Source organism: Trematomus bernacchii, unplaced genomic scaffold (genome assembly GCF_902827165.1).
Source record: "Trematomus bernacchii unplaced genomic scaffold, fTreBer1.1, whole genome shotgun sequence".
Classification (NCBI taxonomy): domain Eukaryota; kingdom Metazoa; phylum Chordata; class Actinopteri; order Perciformes; family Nototheniidae; genus Trematomus; species Trematomus bernacchii.
The window spans coordinates 977,501-1,000,517 of record NW_022987573.1 but is presented as its reverse complement, the minus strand read 5'-3'; the positions used below and the strand labels follow the sequence as shown (position 1 = coordinate 1,000,517).

The window sequence follows — 23,017 nt, the reverse complement described above, 5'->3', positions numbered from 1 at the left end:
CCAAGACAGAAGCAAATCTGAAGAAGAAACCTGGATTAATTGATTTTTGGATTGTCTAATGATTTATTTTGATCTGATATTTTTTGAGTTTTCAAATAAACAAACTATCCTTCCCCACAGAGACTTGGCTATTTTTCCATTCTCAGAGGACACTCTTTCACTCTCTTATACAATCCACATTGATGATGGGAACACTGCCATCAAAACAACAAATTCTCAAAGACTGGAATACAATATGCCATATTGTTTCAAGAGATGATTAAAAGAACTGATTTCCAAACATTTGGAAAAACTTGAAATGTATATATCAGACATATGTTCTACCTCTTGAAGCTGAAGTACATATTAACCTCTCGTGAAAGAAAATGAATAGAAAATGAAGTAGACATCATGTTAAAACTATGATAAAACAGGACCAACACTGAATCTCAATTAATTTATTCTAAAAAGACAGCTTTCATCATATTCCACATCATATGTCTTCATATCTGTAAAGCAGATAAATATGTTTCATTTTCCCTTTTTTGCATTTAAAACAGCTCATCAATCATCTGACAAAGTAACCCAAAAATGTTCATATTTACATTACATCACATTATCCAAAAATAATACAGTGTTTTTCTCCCTTTAACAGTCAAATACTGACGTTACTCAAAGACTCCTTGTCAAAGAACGAATGAAGGTATGTTAGAAGGTTAGGTTATGTTTGTTGAAAGGTTTTTTATCTATTGAGTTTATTTATTTAAGAGACAGAAACGTCTTCATTCTACATAGCTGTCTTCTGCTGTGACCTCAAAGGTGCTTGCTCGAGTTGCTCTGGGAATCTTACATCTGGGTAGCTGTCATAGTATTCTAATTTCTGAGCATTTGAAATCAAAGTGTCACACCAGGGACAGACAGTGGGTTGAACAAAACAAAGCCTTGTCCTTTATACTTAGTATTTGTGTGCGAGATATGACATACAGTATACAGTAGCACACACAAAGGGCAGAAGCCATGAGGCTGGCAAATGCTGCCCAGTAACAGATACAATTTATATTTCTCTCAGCAGACACCAATACTTGCATCTTAATTTTTCTATCCCATACAGTGCTGCTCATCTCCACCTTTTATCATTTAAGTTATTGCTTAATAAAGCGTCGACAGTCGGTGATTATCATATTCTGTGTCCTCTGGATCCATTCCATTAATAAAGACTAAGGTACTGGTACTGTGTACGTAGATTAATATGTTATTCTACAACATACTCTAGATATGTTTCTAATTTCTTACTGCAGATTAGTTGCAATACAAAAGAACGGATTGTTGGAATGACATTCAGCTTAAAGTGTTATTGTTGATGCTGAACACCTACATTTCCAAAAGTTAAGTCCTAAGGGAAATGTGAGTGTGTCCTGTGGATGAAGAGTTTATTTAGATTATATTGGCTTGAGTCCAGATCAGATGTAATTCTTAGTGAACAGGTTTTGGTGATACAGTTTCAAAAGGAGTTTGATTTAAACTGAAGGTCAAATGGCCACATGCTGGCATTGCGTGTAATATAAGTCATCATCCTCATGTTTTCAGGACCACTTAGCTTGAGGGTTAAGGTTATATAAATCCATGCCAATGAGTGATTCATGTAATGACCTTAACCACAAGAGAGAGGAAACAACATGAATCCTGGTTGTGCACATGACATGTAACAGCTTATAATAAAATAAATCCAAGTGTTCTTCTGAAAAATGTCCGATCCAAATGTGACATGAAACCAAGAGGAGATTTGCTGCGATCAAGCATATACCAGTGACAGGCCTACATCATCACTAGGGTTGTGAATCTTGCATCTTATCACAATGATACAGTGGGTACCCCTGCCTTGAGCAGGGCTTTGTCTCTGTCTCAGTGTCTGTATACCAAATTGGCCGCCTTCAATGAGAATCCTCCAGACTGGTTGGCATCTGGTCTATAGGCTCGTCCTTTCCCCTTTCACTCTGCAATTCTCCGCTCACATATCTGAAGACAGCAGCTCTTCCATGGCTCCTGGAGATGTATTGTGACAGGGGATGAAGGAAAGGGCTGCCAAATGGATGAGCTAAGAGAAGTTTCCAAAGGAGGCTGCAGAGAGAGGAGAGAGAAAAGAGGGGGTACATTATTAGGATTCACAAAGATGGAAAAAACTGAGGTGAAAGTGCAGAAATAGTGTGCTCTTTTCATGCCCTATTGTAGCCTCATTGCACGGTCAAAATGCATTGGTCTGTCTCTTTTAATGCACCATGAAATTGTTGAAACACATCCTGCCTTGAAAGCACATCTGAGAGAGAGTTTGGGCTTCATATCCTCCCTGAATCTGTGTGCGACACCTTACTCCCCCAGACTCTGTTAGCCATCAAACAAGTAACCAGTGTGGCTGTCCTCTCTTCCTTCAACACTCTGCACTCAATCACAGAGCAACTCCCTTTCTAATAGAAAAAACAATAATTTAGCACGACAAATAGCTGACTGTAGTAGGAGAGTAATGTTGTGCGTGAAGATTGCGCCTGTCGCTAATGTTGGCAGAGTGACAACAAAATAATGACATAAAAGACTGTTAAAGGAAAAGCCTAAACTGTCATCAATATAACGATGTTTAGTAATCACATAATAGAGATTTTCTTCAAAAAGTGTAATGTTTAAGCACAGGGGTATTGCTAGATTCCCTATATCTATACATCTGACAGTATATGCTTCTAATACATCATTATTGTAGCGCTCTGTGTGTACAAAAGGACGGAAATGATGACATTAAGCTAATCAGCATGTAATAAAAGTCCTTTCTTCCTGAATGTCATTATCTCCTGTCTGATATGGAAACAAGAGATGCAACCAGGAGGTTTCCCTGACAACGAGCCAGTTCGTTCCATCCTGAGATGACACTAGGAGTCGGCGGGAAGCAGACTTTCCTCTCCCAGACTGTTGGCATTTCAGCTCTAAGCCCCCCTCTCCTGAAGGCCCAGGAAGACGCGCCACCTGTCTCTAGACACAGACAGATGTAACGCGGCACCGGAGTGAAGCTGAACCAGGAAACGACGGAGAGTCACTAATATGACTAGAGACTTGTACAGACACAGAGAAAACAACTTCTCTGATGGAAAACCTTTTAAATGAGCTCCCGATGGAGTCATCACAGCCTAGGTGCACCAGAGGAGGAGTGGATAGGAAAGCAGCACCCAGGCAAAATTTGAGCTGAAGAGAAATGTCATGTTCCTTCTTTTTTTCTGTCTGTCAAGCTCAGAGTTTTATTCATATTTTAATTCAGAGCTGCAGTTCAGCTGGCAGGCGCCACATGAGTAAAGCTCTGCAGCGATGGGTAACATCACAGGAGCAACAAGGTTACCAAGACAAATCTCCCCCAGCAACCAAGGTGCTGCCGTCAAGATATCTTTGATTTAGGGTAGGGGTCAAAGGTTTGTCACAATGTTCCAGCTTATAAGCACAGAAAGCATGAAACATGGCATATGGCTACAAACAAAGGCATAGAATGACTTTGATGAAAATTGGATTTGTTGAGAAGGAAGGAGGGACTGACAGTTTATTGTAAAGATACACCAACAACCAGAGGCTGAGCAGAAGAAGGAGGGCAGGTCCCCCCGGGTTCTGACCTGAATCCTACCTCCCAAAGCTTTCCAGATGTTACAACAACCCCTGCATGGTTCACACTGCCCCAAGAGAGCTATGGCTCCGGGGCGTGGAAGACATCATCCTTACCTCTCACTGAATAACTGATAAACACTGCTTAGCCTGCTGAAAATACATGACATACTGTAGGTGAAGAAATAATACAAGATACTGTACATGCACTATATCTGCTTTCACAACCATAAACCGGTTGAGGAAAAGAGGAAATAAAGAATATACTGTGTAACAATGCACTGTAAACTATAGAATATTTACACTTGCAAAATACTTTGAGGTGATCTGATTTGAATATCATCTATGCATTATTTATTCAACTTTACTTTGAGTAAGTTGTGTTGTTCAAGCAGGACCTAAAACTTTGCTGTATGTTTCAAAGGATTGTTATACAAGCATCTATGTTTTTAGTTTCAAACACTAAGCCCCTGTTGAGTTGAAAGGTGGCTGCAAAAGTTTCTTAGAGTTACAACGGGTGCCAAAAGTTCTTCAGCAAAAATGCATCCCACTAAAGGCAAATAGGACGGTTGATATTCACAGTTAAGATGGAAAACAATCCAAATGTACTGAGTGCAGTATGAGTTTAGTCTTGCGACTCTCACTATTTCATATGAAAACATGAAAGAACTCTAAGAAACTTTTGCAGTCACGTCCAAAATGAAGTAATGAAATAAAATGAAAATAAGATGTGATTCAGATTTTCTGCTCCTTTCAGAAAATGTCTGCTGAACAACTCTGTGTAGAACATCAAACTCAAAAAAACATGTTTCCATTCATGGTGGCTAGTGCTAGAGAAGCCAGCGAGAAATACCCCATGGACAGCATTCTCAGAAGTGATCTGATAAAATATATGTATAAAATGTTTTCATGTGCTCTTCAGAGCCTGAGGCTACTTCAACAGACAACAAGCACCAAACCTAAGAAGTCACAACAGTAAACCTCAAAGGGGTACTGCAGTGATTTAGTGTTGCACTTCTATTCATGAGACAGACCAAAAAAAATAATGCTTTTGGAGATTATAAAAAAATGCAGTCACAGACATGCATTTTTGGGAATTCTTACTCTCATTTTTTGTGTGGAGAACAACATTTTCAACAATCATTTTCAAGAGAAGAAATGTGATTCCATGTTGAGTGTGAAATGCTATTACAGTGCTTCGAGCCAGTGAGCCTGCTTCAGACAGATTAGCATGGAGCGGAAAGTATGGGACCACAGGAGGGGATGAAAATCAGACCATGCCTTCTTTCGCTATTCCAGCTCCTTCACTAACCTATTTACCCGTCTCATTTCTTTATAATATGTCGATCTCTACACCTGTTTTTTCCCTATCTTTACAAATCTCACCTCTATTCACAGTGGTGTCCTCTTTTTGTGTGCTAGCTATTCTTCCTGTTCTTCCCTCTCCAATTAAAATCATCTCTCATGTGTTTTAGTTCACTTTTCTATCATTTGTCCTTATCATTTTGTATTTTATATTTTCAAAAGGAGTTCGAGAGACATCAGGAGAGCTCACACTGCTTGTAAAGGTTTAAGAAATCACAGAAAAGAGCTTTTACAAAGCTCCCTGAGTCTTGCAAGGGTCGTGATGAATCGTGCTATCACGGCTCAGATCAGAGACAAACACACATCACATTCAATCTTATTTGTATTTTTCATCTTCCCTTCAACAGTTATTGTGGGATCAATATTTAATCTTTGGTAAATCCATTGCAGATGAATCAGACCTGACAGGCAGTATGACACAAGGCTCCACTAAATCACACCAGAATTGAAAATGTATTGGGAGAATCTTTCAGGGACAACAGCTGAAAGTGTGTGTTAGGTTACAGTTTGAACTGCTTTAGTTATTGTGCGAAGAGTGGCGTCTTGTTTCTCAGCTCCAGCCCTCATCCCTCCACTTCACCTTCACCATCACCATCCCTTCTCCAAACACATCACTTACGATTTTCTTGTTGAAACATAATCTTTTCTAATAAAATCAGCACATGTATTGCTTCTTAATCTTACAGTCTCTCAACCACAGCAATGCTAGTAGCTCTGTGAAGCTGCACAGTTTACATGCTCCATGTTTACCATGTTTACTCTCTCAGTTTAGCATACTAATGTTTTTAAGAAAGTAAACACAATTTGGCTAACTTTCTTTAGTTTTACAGATATGTTAGAAAACTAAATATTGGTCAAATGTAAACGCTGACCAGAGGATGGCGCTGTCACGACCATTCTCAAAGTTATTACAATTCATTGTGGTTCTGAGACATTTGAGTCAAAACCGCAAATATCTTGTGATGATAGAAGAAAAGTCAATGGAGCCCAAAAGCCAGTAGAGAGACCATTAATGTCTGTTTAACAGTTTTAAGAAATCTATCAATAGTTGCTACGATTTTTCAGTCTGGACCAAAGTTGTAGTCAAACTCACATTTCCATCCCCAAAGCCACTTTGCAATTTGCCAAAATCATGCTGGGTTTAAGTAGTTTAAAAGTATAGTGAAGCAGAGACATGAGTAAGCCTGACGCTTGCATAAACTTAGCTGACGTGTCAGTTGTCATGCTGTAGTAGATAATGACAGGACAGGTCATTATGTTTTTTTTTCATGTCCACACTCACACTTGTGTCCTCTCTGCCCTCACCCAACACCATATCACCACCTCATCACACTCAGCAGTTAAAACAACCCCCATTATCACCGCTGCAGCTGCTTCACACCGTCCTTCTTTTATCACCTCGGAATACCCTCCAACCCTGTGAACCTCAGGTGTTTTAGCTTGCCCTTATAGCTTAGAGTCAGAGCCTGGTGAACTGGCAAATTGCATTTGCATTGCTCTATTAATAGAAGTGTCCGACAACTTTTTAATTATTTCTTCTTACTAGTCAATTGCATTCCATCCCTCAATTTAATTCAGTTTGATTAAATTCAACATGCTGGATTGGCATGAATGCAATGGAAAGTTTGAGAGGAATGAGCAAATACGAAAGATATGAAACAATAAATTAGCACTGAGGTAGTTCTGGTGATCCAATATTTAAACATTAAGTGACACATAAAACTGGTCAGGTGCCTTTGCTGCATACCATCCCAATTTGTACATCATTAAGTTTCTCTCACTTTCTTGTGAAACTTTGAGGCAGAAATGCTAAACGTTTAAGCAAAATAGTCAGTTTCAACTGTGATTGTCAGTATCATCATTAGCTCTAAGAAAGGGTGATTTTTGTGTGGTCTTTGTTAATGTCGATTATAATTGAATAACAGCCCAATTAAGTCCTTCATATATTGGCTGTTCTTCTTGTATGACTGCTAATCTTATTCTGTAATTGCAATTGGAGATTCAAGTGGTTCTAATCAAAGGCCTTTGTAAATGTAAGAATCAATAACTTAACGTCCAGTATCTGTTTTTTGTTCATCATTCAGACAGTTAAGGATTGTTCTTTGATTGCAGTAGTTATTTTCCTAAATGGTTCTATTACTATTTTATATTGTGCTATTCCATGTCTTTGGATGAATGTATTACATTTCTAAATGTCAGCTCACAGTCAGGAGCCCATATCTATGAGTTGCTAAGTCTCCATAGATCTCAGGTTTGTAGCACTAGGTTTCTTATCTTTTAAATCACATCTACCGATCTCCGTCTTCCTCACCCTCACTTCTCATTTTGCTGTGGGGTTGTGGAGCTCTCAAAATCTCTGGCTCCATACACTGTTGATGTTGTCACTACAAAACACATTCAGGTCCCAAAGGGTCATGGATAGATTAAAATGGGCATCAAACCAAGAGTTCTTTATATAATTTCTGTCAAGCTTTTATCTCCATGCAGACTGTGGAGAGAAAGAAACTGTAGCAGCACGAGCAACATGAATGATCAGAAAATGAGAGTGTGAGCATGACAGATTGCAAAGACCACTTCATTTACTTGTTTGAATGAAGCCGGTGATTGTAAGAGCCCTCACATTATCAGTTCATAATGAACAGTTGGTGGCATAAACACGTCATTGCACTGCATTTAATAATGCTTATTTATGTCAAGACAGAATGCACAATTTGGAGAACATTTTTAAGTACTTGTTCTCATTTAATTATTTTTGCAGAAAATGTTCTGCACTCCATGGTGCCCCATTAACAAGAAGAGAGCAGACAAAACCTCCAGACATTATTGTTTGAAAACTGAATTACTGACGTACATTGGAAACCACTAAAGCAATGCTGCACATCCCTTCCTTCAAGACATGAGCTCATGATGCTGCTGCTGATAAAAGGTCATGATCATGAAGATTATTGTCCCCAAGTAATAAGGGAGTAAAAAAGCTGGAAGTCAAAGAGCATTTGGCTCAGAACACAAATGATGAAAAAAAAACATGACACTACTCATCCATCAAATTATTAAATATGACTTAATAAGTGTTTAATACCATTGAAAAGTCAATACAATTTTGACTTAGTAGACTTCTCCAAAAGATAACCCCTATGTATCTATCCAGGAACTTTTGGTTGACATTTCATTGCAAAACTGAATGATTTAAACTTTTGAAATCCAGCACGAGAGGAAGGAAATTGTGTGGAAATGTAACTTTGATGAGTAGCCTAGCCATGAATGAACATAGACAACAATCACCAACAACAAGCACAACGACAGCTGAAACAGGTTTTCAAGAAGGAAACTGCTGAATCAAGGTCAGCGGTGATTGACTGAGCCATTTATTGATGGCTGGATAATAAAAGTGTTTACCAAAGCCATCGTTCAGCGGCAAGGCAGCAAATCAAGGGCTCCTATCAATAAAGCCCCACACAGCCACAAACAATTGCACGTCCATGTCCAACTCCACGTATGTCACGGTATGAGCGCGTGGTCTCAGACTGCCTCCACCCAATTTAGCCAAACTGCTCTCCTTCTTTCCCTGTGCACACACACACACACACACACACACACACACACACACACACACACACACACACACACACACACACACACACACACACACACACACACACACACACACACACACACACACACACACACACACACACACACACACACACACACACACACACACACCGTCTTGTTACTTACTTCTACTAAGGATCTGCAGATTGCGGACCTCTTCTCTGACCTGCAGCTGGAGGACTTGTTGGAGGACCTCCTGCCTCAGCGTCTCCTGGACGATTCCCATCCTCTCTAGCTTTTCCCCATTCAAACGAAGCAACGCCCGTCCTGCAAGAGGAGAGCAACATAAATAAAGTTCCTCCTCTTACTTCATAAAATAGGCATCTTTACATGCAATTTAATACATTGTTATACAGCATAAATAATACTATAAGAGCATGGTAATACAATTTAGCCCATGTATATTTGTCATTAAGAACATTTCAGAAGATATACTTTTTCAGAAGCCATAGACTGGATACAGAAATATATATTAACTAATAAATCTATATGTATACTAGTACATTGGTCAAATTGAGATAACTCAACTTTATCCTGAAGATCTATGTGTGTGCTACCGTTTACCTTTGGATTCAATGTTAGGATTCAATTACCTTATACAGTTGCATTCAAGATAGACTAAACTCCCTGGTGTTATAAGATGATAATATATAATCAGCGGTCATCTACTGTTAACCAGTGGCGGCTGGTGGAAAATATTTTAGGTGGGGCTGTGGAAATGGTGATCAAACAATACTAGAGGGGTCCGGGGGGATGCTCCCCCGGTAATATTTTTTGAGAAAAGACCCCTTAAATCATGACTTCTGGTGATGTTAGAGGGGGGGAGAAGGACAATTTGAGGCTTAAAAATATGAGAAGACTGATCAATACCTCCATAACTTCAGTGTGGTTAGCTATAAATCTTCCAAAACTTCCAAACACCTTGTCCTGGACATAGTTTCTACAGCATAAACTGTGCAACAGTACAGTAGGCCCACACAAACTGCAGAACACCGGGGCTTTGGGAACACTGATTTAATTCCCATTTAACCTGTTAAGGGGCTTTTTTCCCCCGTTTTTTTTCTCACGAAACTGTGTCTCAGGGCTTCTTAAAATGTAATAAACTATTCATGTGTCCTACTCAGAGGAAACGCATCTAACTGATGATATGAACCATGTTTACCGAAACAAAACACAAGTCTCACAAGAAGCGTCTAAATGAGCCCTGAGCGAAAAAATGCTAACGCACTCTAGGTATAAATCAATCGATATACTTATCGGATATGCACAAACAAGCTTACAAGCTGAGATTCCACATATTCTAGAAATATAAGTATCATCACTGAGCGATCAGAACTCGCGACAGGGGAAGCAAATACAGACATCACACGACGTAGCTTTAGGTAGCAAAACATGGAGATATGCTCACCTTTTGCAGAATAACAATTCTGATCAAAAACGAGAAAAACGCAGCTGAAGGTTAATCCATAAATTAATTCAATGTGTCTGTCACTTTGAAAAATGATTGATGATCCATAATTCCATTTTTATGTCAAAAACTGAGTTTTCATTAGCTGCTAAATGGTAGCTTCCAGAGTGTATGACAGCTTCCTGTTTTGTCTCCTTGGATACGAGTCCAAACAACTCACAGACTGCACCGGGCGCTCACGTAGGAGCCCTGTGACCATCATATTTGACGACGCTGATTGGCTGAAATTATGTTTTCGCGGCATAGTTTACACGTTACAGATAGCAACAGTCAGCTGCTAGTGGCTGCTGCTGCACTGGTTGAGGGCTCCTCTCTTAGCGCCCAGACGAGAGAAGGTACACGGGCAAGGCCAGGCAGGAAACATGTGACTTATCAGTAACTTTAGACATCGTAACACAATTTTAAACGAGATTTTATTGTAGATTATACATTTTACTGATACCAATTATATAATATTTATCTTGTTCATTAAAAAAAAAAATAAAAAAAAAAATATTTTTTAAAATATATTTTTTATTTTTATTTTTATTTTTTAATATGGGAAGAGGTGGGGCGGCGCCCCTAGCGCCCCTATGGACCGGCCGCCACTGCTGTTAACACTGATTCTGCACATGCATTTCAATGGGATATGCAAATGTATGAATGTGAGGACTTAGCTATTTTATGTGTGAAGAATGTGTTTGCAGATATGCGTGGGTGCGTTTATGCTGCAGATTTACCATGGGATTTCCATGCATATGGTGTTTATTTCCTGGTTAGCACAATTTAGTACAATAAAAAGTCTGCCACTGCTCTGGGGCCTCATTTATAAAGGGATATACGCTCAAAAAATGGCGTACGCCAGTTTCTACGCAATGTTTGCGATTTATAAAATACTAACTTGACGGGAAAATGTGCGGTCCTCCACGCAAACTCTAACCCATGCGTACGCACTAAGCACAACAACGGGAGAGACGAGAAACTGCGACACAGTTGGCAGAAGGAAGAATGGAGAGAAATATGTGGAAATAAATGTTACCTCTCATTTATCATATGAAGAATTCATTTTCAAACATTGATTAAAGCCAATCTTAAAATGATTAAACAAACGCCTGTTTGCGACTCCTCAGTGCACACAAAAACATAACTTGGATAAATAAATAAATACGGATATGTTATTTAAAACCACCTCGAATATGTTGTGTTAATGTTATGAAATGTTTTCTCATAAATGATGCGGTAAGCAGGAGGACAGAATTACGTCTAAACTGACGCCGTTTTGCATTTCTATAGGTTGTAGATACGAGCATGGTTTTATATACTATCACGTTTAATCGTGTTTTATGCCGTTTGCCAAGACTTGATAAGTCGCTCGTAAAACACAGGAGGTATGGAAACTAAGAACACCATATGTGGTCAATTGTACAGCTAATATAACACAACACATTAGTTGTATTTCCTTTAACTGGTGGATTATGGATATATAGTTGCTGATCGACAGCTGGAACACAAACCACCAAATACAACAAAATAATTCAGATCCAGTCGTCATGACTCCACTCCGGAGGGATTCCCCGATCATTTCTTACAGTTTCTCATCAAGGGGGTGTCTCCTGTCCCCAGGACAAACACACTGCCTGAGGAAGGTTATGTGTATTTTTTTTGTCATTAACTTTTTTCGGACCACTTATTTATTTATTTTAGTGACGATCCGACCTCCATGCTGCTACTCTGGTTCAAACTGCATTCACCAAACAATATGATTTATCTCGACCTCCCCAAAATAAGCAAAATCTGACACGGTGTGAGATGTCTTTTTTAGCTGTTCGGTCGTAATTTCCTGCGATCTTCTTCATGCAGTCAGTCAAAATGAATGAATGAATGAATGGGCGTTTCTTTGACTATTTATAGGCAAATATGGGCGTTACGTGAAGCCCGCAAAAGCTGCGCCGCATTTCGAGTCGATTGTGATTTATAAAGGGAAACAGGCGTAGGAAGTGCCGGTACGCACTTCCCTCGCCGGTACGCAATGTTTTGTGAATCGGAAAATGTCGGAAAATGTCTGTACCTATTTTTTTGCTTTGTACTACGTAAGCAACCTTCTCACGTCAATCCTACGCAAGGCGCTGGGGCCTCATTTATAAACGGTGCGTATGCTCAAAAGATGGCGTTTGCCAGTTTCTACGCAAAGTTTGCGATTTATAAAAAACAAACTTGACGGGAAAATGTGCGGTCCTCCACGCAAACTCTGACCCATGCGTACGCACAAAAACGGGAGAGACGAGAAACTGCGACACCGTTGGCAGAAGGAAGAATGGAGAGAATTATGTGAAAATAATACCATAAATAAAATGTTACCTCTCATTTATCATATGAAGAATTAATTCGCAAAACTTGATTGAAGCCAATCTTAAAAAGATTAAACAAACACCTGTTTGAGACTACTCAGTGCACACAAAAACATAACTTGGAGAAATATATATACGGTTATTGATCACCCCTCGAATATGTTGTCTTAATGTTATAATAACATGTATTCTCATAATGCGGTATGTAGAAGGACAGAATTACGTCTAAACTGAGGCCGTTTTGTATTTCTATAGGTTGTAAGGTATACGAGCATGGTTTTATATACTATCATGTTTAATCATGTTTTATGCCATTTGCTAAGACTTGATAGGTCGCTCATAAAACACAGGAGGTATGGAAACTAAGAACAGTAAACCATATATTTGGTAGATTTGGCAGCTGATATAACTCAACACATTAGTTTTATTTCCTTTAACTGGTGGATATGGAGTTGCTGCGGGGGGCAGCACAGGCTGCAGTGGATACGCTGCGCACAGCTGATTGACAGCTGGAACACAAACCACCAAATAAGAAAATAAACATTAATTGACTCCACTCCGCAGGGATCCCCTGATACTTTCTTACAGTTTCTCATCATGGGGGGGTCTCCTGTCCCCGGCACAAACACACTGACACACTGCCTGAGGAAGGTTATGTGTATTTTTTGTCATTAACTTTTTTCGGACCACTTATTTATTTATTTTGGTGACGATCCGACCTCCATGCTGCTACTCTGGTTCAAACTGCATCCACCAAACAATGTGATTTGTAGTACAGCGGATAAGCTCTCATATTATAACAATTGTGCATTTTATGAGAAAAGCATGACATTTCTAACATAGTTAGAGCATACCATAAGGTTTATTTTCAGATGTGGAGGGAAGTCAGATTTGACCCGTGAGGACCGTGAGAGGTCAAATCCAAGATGGCCACCAGTCTCTCGGGTCAAATGTTCAAACACGCTTAATTTTGGAACCAAACATTGTAGAAAAACATTTAAGGTGTCATATCCAACTAAATTAGGGATGCCCAATCATTTGGTGATACTTTTGAGATCGCCAGAATTCAAGAAAATGAATTTAGTTGAAGATAAAGGTAGAAATTGACCAAAAATAAGGTGTGTGTGTGTGTGTGTGTGTGTGTGTGTGTGTGTGTGTGTGTGTGTGTGTGTGTGTGTGTGTGTGTGTGTGTAGGTGGATCCAACTAAATTAGGGATGCCCAATCATTTGATGATACTTTCGAGATCGCCAGACTTCAAGAAAATGCATTTAGGTGAAGATAAAGGTAGAAATTGACCAAAAATAAGCTGTCAATCAGTTGAAATTTGCTAAATGTGTGTGTGTGGTATATTCCAGTGGATTTATGGTCACCCAGCGCTAGCATTACTACAGAGACTGGAGGAATATGGCTTTACTTGGCACAGTCTGCATGCTGATGAAAACATTTGTTTTTGTCTTCAAATACATACTAACATGATTGTGACGAGCATCATATTTGTTCCCCGCCCAACTCTCTAAGTCTAATACCCCTTTCACACCAACGGTGTTTCAGGGCCGGTTTGGTGCTGGTGCTTGAAAAGCACCGGGTTTTCCTGTTCACACCGCAGCGGAGCAGCGTCATAGCTCCGGAATCCGGTTCGTTTCGAGCACCAAAAAGTTGTCCGTCTAGAAGCAAGAACCGCATACGTCACGCTTACGTCGGAGGGGGGCGAGATTAACCTGAGCTAACACTTAAGGCGAGTACGGCAAATAAAAGTTGTAACAAGCAGTAGTGCTGAGCAAAGTGACTAGAACGCAACCACACACTTGTAAAAAAAACACACTTTATAAAGTCAGGCAACACTAACCAGGCTTCGTGTGATTCTGTTTATTTGTACCTTACTTTGACCATCCGTTCGCTGTTATTGATCATTGTGGAGAGCAGGCAGACGTTTTGTTTGTTATTATAGCAGCTATCGGATGGAATCAATACATGGGCTGCACAGGTTGTCATGTCCGACTATCACAAGTAGAATCATAATGAAAAATACGTCGGTAAAAAGTGCCTGTAGAAAACTGCTTAGCAAGTAGTCAGTTTAGCTTCGGTTGCTATGCTAACATCACCCATGTTATACCAGAGACACTTTCATAACAGCGTTGTGATGCCAAACAGCGTCAATTCAGACTGACACCAAACAGCGTCAATTCAGACTGACACACATTCACTTAAGGGGAACTAGGGGATATGTATCAGCTGCTTGTGTGACAGTCAGACAGTGAATACTTTAGAGCCGTGTGAGCTAACCCGGAGCTAACGGGAGAATACACTCGTGGAAGAGCAGCCGGCCAGCACTGCAGCGGTCGGTAAATGCCGCTGAAACACATTAATAAACAATGAACCACGGCACTCTGGAGAAAAGTATAAGGTTGGAGAAGTCGTTATTTAATTTAATCTGGCTTCGTATGATTAAAAGCAACGCAGTCCCCGGCCCGTTGTTGTTGTGAGGTGAGCTCCGGCGTTGGGGAGAAACTCAGCGACGTAAACTGTGACGTCATGACGCAGCAGCGGCAGCACCAGTCGGGCTCTGAGCGGTGTGAAAAGAGCCGGCGCTAAACCGAAGAACCGGTTCTGAACCAGAAAAGCTCTAGCACGGAGCTTGAACCGGAGTTGCGTTGGTGTGAAAGGGGCATAAGTGCTTGAACTCCGTGACAGGAGGATGAAGTATGTATAAATGGATGGAACTATCAACAAAACAGCGTTTTATTCCCCAATGTCATATTTAATAGAAAAATAATAATAATGTAAACCAAAGAGGGAGATGGAAAACAGTTCCATGTAGAGCACAAACAGCTCTCTTAACCCTCGCTGTTAACAAAGGGCTGCACTCAACTATAAGGTTCACCGCTGTCCCTTTCCACTTATAGAGGGTTGGGGTTCAATTCCCTGCCTGTCCACCTATAAAGCCAAGGTAGCGCAGCTTTTTTTCTGTTCTTTAGTGGCTCACATGGACATTTAGAGGTCATGCAAAGAAAGGGTTATGCATGTTGTGTGTGTGGCAGAGAGAACCTTGGCAAAGGGGATTTGTTTGTCCTAGCATGGCTGTACAATTACAAATACAAAGGTTTACCCATTTAGACTCCATGGCATGGAGAAAGAAACTCATTTTAAATGACTCTAAGGATATAACAAGTTTTAGAAAATTGAAAGATTGATGGATTTTTGCCCACATGCGGTAAACATCTTAATTGAATTTTCTATGTGCAACATGAGGACAATAACCACAAGTGTACTCGCAGTACCTTTTTTCTCTGGCACTGAAGTTGCAAGGTTTCAGCATGTTGTCCCTCTCTAAACCTTTCTGTTCCCCATTCTTCTTTCTCCAATAAGTGGTGCATCATTATTTTTCTATTAAATATGACATTGGGGAATAAAACGCTGTTGTTTTGTTGATAGTTCCATCCATTTATACATACTTCATCCTCCTGTCACGGAGTTCAAGCACTTAGAGAGTTGGGCGGGGAGCAAATATTATGCTCGTCACAATCATGTAAGTATGTATTTGAAGACAAAACAAATGTTTGCTTCAGCATGCAGACTGTGCCAAGTAAAGCCATATTCCTCCAGTCTCTGTATTAATGCTAGCGCTGGGTGACCACACACACACACACACACACACACACACACACACACACACACACACACACACACACACACACACACACACACACACACACACACACCAAATTTCAACTGATTGACAGCTTATTTTTGGTCAATTTCTACCTTTATCTTCACCTAAATGCATTTTCTTGAATTCTGGCAATCTCAAAAGTATCACCAAATGATTGGGCATCCCTAATTTAGTTGGATATGACACCTTAAATGTTTTTCTACAATGTTTGGTTCCAAAATTAAGCGTGTTTGAACATTTGACCCGAGAGACTGGCGGCCATCTTGGATTTGACCTCTCACGGTCCTCACAGGTCAAATCTGACTTCCCTCCACATCTGAAAATAAACCTTATGGTATGCACTAACTATGTTAGAAATGTCATGCTTTTCTCATAAAATGCACAATTGTTGTGCTTATCCGCTGTACTATATGTTTCATCTTCACGTCAAATGCATATTTTCTACTTTTTAATTTCTATTTTGATATGTTTCAAATTTTTGAAATTTTTATTTCTACTCTTTTAATTTCTAATGATGTGCAATGCCTTGTTTTTTATGCTGCTGCAACGCAAACATTTCCCAATTTGGGATCAATAAAGTACATCTTATCTAATAGGAACCAAAAATACAGTTACGTTGAAGTTGCACTCAATTGCATTTTGATAAAGTGCCATTTTGAATACAACTTTTTTTTACAGGATTCCCTTCAACACATTAACTTCAATGAAAACATTTCTCTACTAAAATATTTTTTTATGGTGATTAATTGTCTCTTTGTTGTAATTTTCTGTCTCTTTGCAGCTGTTTTCCATCTAATTGTAGGACTCTTTAAAGTAAAGACACTACATACCGATATACACCTGAACATCAGCAGGAGAGGACTCTTTAAAGTAGAGACACTACATACTGATATACAGTACACCCTGAACATCAGCAGGAGAGAGCTCTTTAAAGTAGAGGGACTACATACACCTGAATATCAGCAGGAGAGGACTCTTTAAAGTAAAGACACTACATACTGATATACACCTGAACATCAGCAGGAGAGGACTCTTTAAAGTAGAGACACTACATACTGATATACTGTACACCTGGACATCAGCAGAAATGTAAAAAAAAATCTACTTTTGCTGGTGCTGTTGCATTTAAAATCAAATAGTTGACTAAAACAAACTTGAAAGAAATCAAATACATAGTGTTGTTTTTTCATTTGTTTATATTTATTATGATAATTGTTGAATGTAAACAAGGTAATAAAGTAAGTACTGAAGTAGCTTTAAGTCAGTGTATTGATCAGGGCAGAGCCAGGTGAGCTAAAGTCACTCAATACAAAGGTAACTTGACAAAAACAGGAGGAACAAACGAGAAAGAATTCTAGTGTTATTTTGAATTTGAATGTCTTTGTATTGATTGTTATTATTAGTTGAATTCTCAGACTAAATCTCTGGTGACTTGAAATTAAAAGCAAGAAGCTAAACTTAGACAGGAGAAACAAACGTGAAATAAATCAAACGTGTCAGTATTGTTATCATTATGATTATTATTTTTTTATTGATTGACAAGACTTTAACTTAACAAGAAAACAATGGACTAAACATAAATATAGAAATGTACTATTAAGTAAATATGAAAAATATAAGATACATATAAAAATTGACTATTAACTAAACATGATAATTATAACATAAATATAAAAATGAACTATTAAGTAAATATGAAAAATATAACTTAAATATGAAAATGAACACTATAAACCAAACATGACGATATAACATAAACCTGATAACTTGTAATGACTAAATGTTCCTCTTATTTAGGGGTGCTAGAAGCAAAGGAATAGTTTATTTATTTTAATATTAAGGTTGTTTTTTTGCCCCTAGTGGCTAAAACTGCACATCACTGTGAGTCTCTTCTGGAACCTTTGTTGATGTCTAACCAGATCTAATAACTGTTAAGTGTTTAAATATATATCCTGACTGGCTGTGAGTATATGTTGTTGCTCACTCACTTTGAGCTTTAGACTGTACTTGAAATGTTTTAATGTCTTACTAATTTTTGATGTTGTGAGTTTGTTTTTTAAAGTTTTTAAAGCCGATGTCAGGGCTGCCTTTGAGTCTTATGTTTTCCTTTTTAGTCATCGTTGATGTTTGGGCGGATACAAGAAAAGGAATTGATGAATCTTCTCCACCGTGGTGTTGTCCTCCTCTGCGTTGTTGGAATCGGCTCATTGGTTTGCTCAGGTGGATCCACCCTCACTTCCTGTTCCACCTCCAACTCCACCTTTACCTCCACAAGCTCCTCCTTCACCACGCAGGGTGCCTTTGGTGGTTTTTTCAGCTGTTTCTTCAGCAAGGCCGCTATCTCTGCATCCTTTTCCTCAACACAACGTTCCTTCTTTTGTTCCAGTTCCTGGTTTCTATCATGCAAAGCAACTATCTCTGCATCCTTTTCCTCAACACAACGTTCCTTCTGTTGTTCCAGTTCGTGGTTTCTCTCATGCAAAGCAACTATCTCTGCATCCTTTTCCTCAACACAACGTTCCTTCTGTTGTTCCAGTTTGTGGTTTCTCTCATGCAAAGCAACTATCTCTGCATCCTTCTCCTCCACACAACGTTCCTTCTGTTGTTCCAGTTCGTGGTTTCTCTCATGCAAAGCGACTATCTCTGCATCCTTCTCCTCCACACAACGTTCCTTCTGTTGTTCCAGTTCATGGTTTGTCTTTTGCAAGGCAGCCATCTCTGCATCCTTCTCCTCAACACAGGGTTCTTTCAGTTGTTTGAGATCCTGGTTTGCCTTTCTCAAGGTGGCCATCACTGCTTTGTCCTTCTCGTGCATCTTGAGGAGCTTTCCATATTTCATGTTCAGTTCCTCATTGTTTCCGCGCAATACTTTCTGCTCAATTTTCAGGGCATTCATTTTAACATCATGCCTCACTTCTGGTTCCACCTCCACTTTCACCTCCACATCCTCCTTCTTGTCCACCTTCTCCTCAACACAACGCTCCTTCTCTTGCTTCAGTGTTTGGTTTTCCTTCAGCAAAGCAGCTATCTCTGCATCTTTCTCCTCAACGCAACGCAACTTTTGTTGTTTGAGTACCTGGTTTGTTGTTTGCAAGGCGGCCATCTTTGCCTCCTCCTTAACACAACGCTCCTTCAGTTTTGTGAGTTCCTGGTTTCTCTCACGCAAATCAGCTATCTTTACAGCTTTGTCAACACAATGATCCTTTTGTTGTTGGAGTTCCTGGTTTCTCTCACGCAGAGCAGCTATCTCTACAGATTTCTCCTCAAGACAACGCTCCTTTTGTTGTTTGAGTTTTTGGTTAGTCTTTTGCAAGGCGGCCGTCTTTGCATCTTTCTCCTCAACACAACGCTCCTTCTCTTGTTTCAGTGTTTTGTTTTCCTTCAGCAAGGCAGCTATCTCTACACCTTGCTCCTCAACACAGGGTTCTTTCAGTTGTTTGAGTTCCTGGTTTGCCTTTCTCAAGGCAGCCATCTCGGCTTCGACCTTCTTGTGTGACCTCTGGAGGTTTCTGTATTTCATGTTCAGGTCCTCATTGTTGACGCGCAAGACGTTCTGCTCAATTTCCTGGGCTTTCACTTTCACATTGTGCTTAAACAGCAAAGATGATTTCTCTGTATATGCTTTGAACATCGCTTCCTTGTTTTTAGTGCCTTCAATCTCAAACTTATCCCTTAAAGTCCTCTCCTGCTCCAGCAACAACTTCATTTCCTGATTTTCTTTTTGCAGAATCTCGAGCTTGACTGCCAGCTCATCTCTATTGTTCATCTCCATCTCTACCGCTGTGACGAAATGACCTGTTGTTTAGCAAACTAAATGTAATTGTTCGACTGAATTAACGTCACAAAAATCCCACAAAAGTTGAGTTCACTTGTGAAGATTATCTCGCTAAAAAACACTGCAAGTATCCCTAATGTTTGCTTGCAACAAAACCTATTTCTGCAATGATCTGACACTAGCTGGACAAATTCCTTCTTCCTGCTGCTCTGTCCTGCAAACTCCTAGAATTCAGAATGCTACATAAAGGCAAAATATGATGTCATAATTCTGAAGGTTCCATTCCAAATAAGGAGTGAAGGACATCAGCTGACAGGAAGTAAGAATGGAACCATGCTGTTGCCTAGCAACGCAATTGTGTTTAGATAATATAAAGAAATGTAAACAATCGAAATGCTTTATTAATTCCAATGGGAAGTAAGCAACATGTTCTATTATTAGTACAGCGGATAAGCTCTCATATTATAACAATTGTGCATTTTATGAGAAAAGCATGACATTTCTAACATAGTTAGAGCATACCATAAGGTTTATTTTCAGATGTGGAGGGAAGTCAGATTTGACCCGTGAGGACCGTGAGAGGTCAAATCCAAGATGGCCACCAGTCTCTCGGGTCAAATGTTCAAACACGCTTAATTTTGGAACCAAACATTGTAGAAAAACATTTAAGGTGTCATATCCAACTAAATTAGGGATGCCCAATCATTTGGTGATACTTTTGAGATCGCCAGAATTCAAGAAAATGAATTTAGTTGAAGATAAAGGTAGAAATTGACCAAAAATAAGCTGTCAATCAGTTGAAATTTGGTGTGTGTGTGTGTGTGTGTGTGTGTGTGTGTGTGTGTGTGTGTGTGTGTGTGGGTGTGTGTGGGTGTGTGTTTGCGTGTGTGTGTGTGTGTGTGTGTGTGTGTGTGTGTGTGTGTGTGTGTGTGTGTGTGTGTGTGTGTGTGTGTGTGTGTGTGTGTGTGTGTGTGTGTGTGTGTAAATTAGGGATGCCCAATCATTTGATGATACTTTTGAGATCGCCAGAATTCAAGAAAATGCATTTAGGTGAAGATAAAGGTAGAAATTGACCAAAAATTAGCTGTCAATCAGTTGAAATTTGCAAAATGTGTGTGTGTGGTATATTCCAGTGGATTTATGGTCACCCAGCGCTAGCATTACTACAGAGACTGGAGGAATATGGCTTTACTTGGCACAGTCTGCATGCTGATGAAAACATTTGTTTTTGTCTTCAAATACATACTAACATGATTGTGACGAGCATCATATTTGTTCCCCGCCCAACTCTCTAAGTCTAAGTGCTTGAACTCCGTGACAGGAGGATGAAGTATGTATAAATGGATGGAACTATCAACAAAACAGCGTTTTATTCCCCAATGTCATATTTAATAGAAAAATAATAATAATAATGTAAACCAAAGAGGGAGATGGAAAACAGTTCCATGTAGAGCACAAACAGCTCTCTTAACCCTCACTGTTAACAAAGGGCTGCACTCAACTATAAGGTTCACCGCTGTCCCTTTCCACTTATAGAGGGTTGGGGTTCAATTCCCTGCCTGTCCACCTATAAAGCCAAGGTAGCGCAGCTTTTTTTCTGTTCTTTAGTGGCTCACATGGACATTTAGAGGTCATGCAAAGAAAGGGTTATGTATGTTGTGTGTGTGGCAGAGAGAACATTGGCAAAGGGGATTTGTTTGTCCTAGCATGGCTGTACAATTACAAATACAAAGGTTTACCCATTTAGACTCCATGGCATGGAGAAAAAAACTCATTTTAAATGACTCTAAGGATATAACAAGTTTTAGAAAATTGAAAGATTGATGGATTTTTGCCCACATGCGGTAAACATCTTAACTGAATTTTCTATGTGCAACATGAGGACAATAACCACAAGTGTACTCACAGTACCTTTTTTCTCTGGCACTGAAGTTGCAAGGTTTCAGCATGTTGTCCCTCTCTAAACCTTTCTGTTCCCCATTCTTCTTTCTCCAATAAGTGGTGCATCATTATTTTTCTATTAAATATGACATTGGGGAATAAAACGCTGTTGTTTTGTTGATAGTTCCATCCATTTATACATACTTCATCCTCCTGTCACGGAGTTCAAGCACTTAGAGAGTTGGGCGGGGAGCAAATATTATGCTCGTCACAATCATGTAAGTATGTATTTGAAGACAAAAACAAATGTTTGCTTCAGCATGCAGACTGTGCCAAGTAAAGCCATATTCCTCCAGTCTCTGTATTAATGCTAGCGCTGGGTGACCACACACACACACACACACACACACACACACACACACACCAAATTTCAACTGATTGACAGCTTATTTTTGGTCAATTTCTACCTTTATCTTCACCTAAATGCATTTTCTTGAATTCTGGCGATCTCAAAAGTATCACCAAATGATTGGGCATCCCTAATTTAGTTGGATATGACACCTTAAATGTTTTTCTACAATGTTTGGTTCCAAAATTAAACGTGTTTGAACATTTGACCCGAGAGACTGGCGGCCATCTTGGATTTGACCTCTCACGGTCCTCACAGGTCAAATCTGACTTCCCTCCACATCTGAAAATAAACCTTATGGTATGCACTAACTATGTTAGAAATGTCATGCTTTTCTCATAAAATGCACAATTGTTGTGCTTATCCGCTGTACTATTGTCTCCACCTTCCCAAAAGAACCAAAATCTGACACAGTGTGAAATGTCTTTTTTAGCTGTTCTGTCGTCATTTCCTGCGATCTTCTTCATGCAGTCAGTCAAAATGAATATTAATACGGGGCGTTTCTTTGACTATTTATAGGCAAATATGGGCGTTACGTGAAGCCCGCAAAAGCTGCGCCGCATTTCGAGTTGATTGTGATTTCTAAAAGGGAAACCGGCGTAGAACGTGCCGCACGCAAGTCCTACGCCGGTACGCAGTGTTTTATGAATCGGAAAATGTCTGTGCGTATTTATTTGCTTTGTCCTACGTAAGCAACCTTCCCACGTGAATCCTACGCAAGGCTTTATAAATGAGGCCCCTGGTCTGCTGGGTCTTAACTACAGAGTTTGGAAGTTAACCCTGGGGACACACACACATATAACATACCATTACCCAAAGTAAACAGATTATACAATCAAGCTGCACTCACACAAACACAAAGGCAATATGCAAAACTTAGACAATGTGGTATTACAAGCG

At 39.6% G+C, this 23,017-nt stretch overlaps 1 protein-coding gene across 1 annotated transcript in view; it reads right to left on the bottom strand.

The window, feature by feature from the left end:
* Nucleotides 1-424: 424 nt before the first annotated feature.
* The window catches only part of samd10b (sterile alpha motif domain containing 10b), a 58,295-nt gene continuing 35,702 nt past the window's right edge, over nt 425-23,017 (bottom strand). Inside the window, exons 4-5 of the mRNA XM_034126396.1 lie at nt 8,713-8,853; nt 425-2,097 (exon numbers count right to left, since the gene is read on the bottom strand). Coding sequence (XP_033982287.1) covers nt 2,075-2,097; nt 8,713-8,853 — 164 coding nt within the window. The 3' untranslated portion in view covers nt 425-2,074. The remainder of the gene's footprint in view (nt 2,098-8,712; nt 8,854-23,017) is intronic.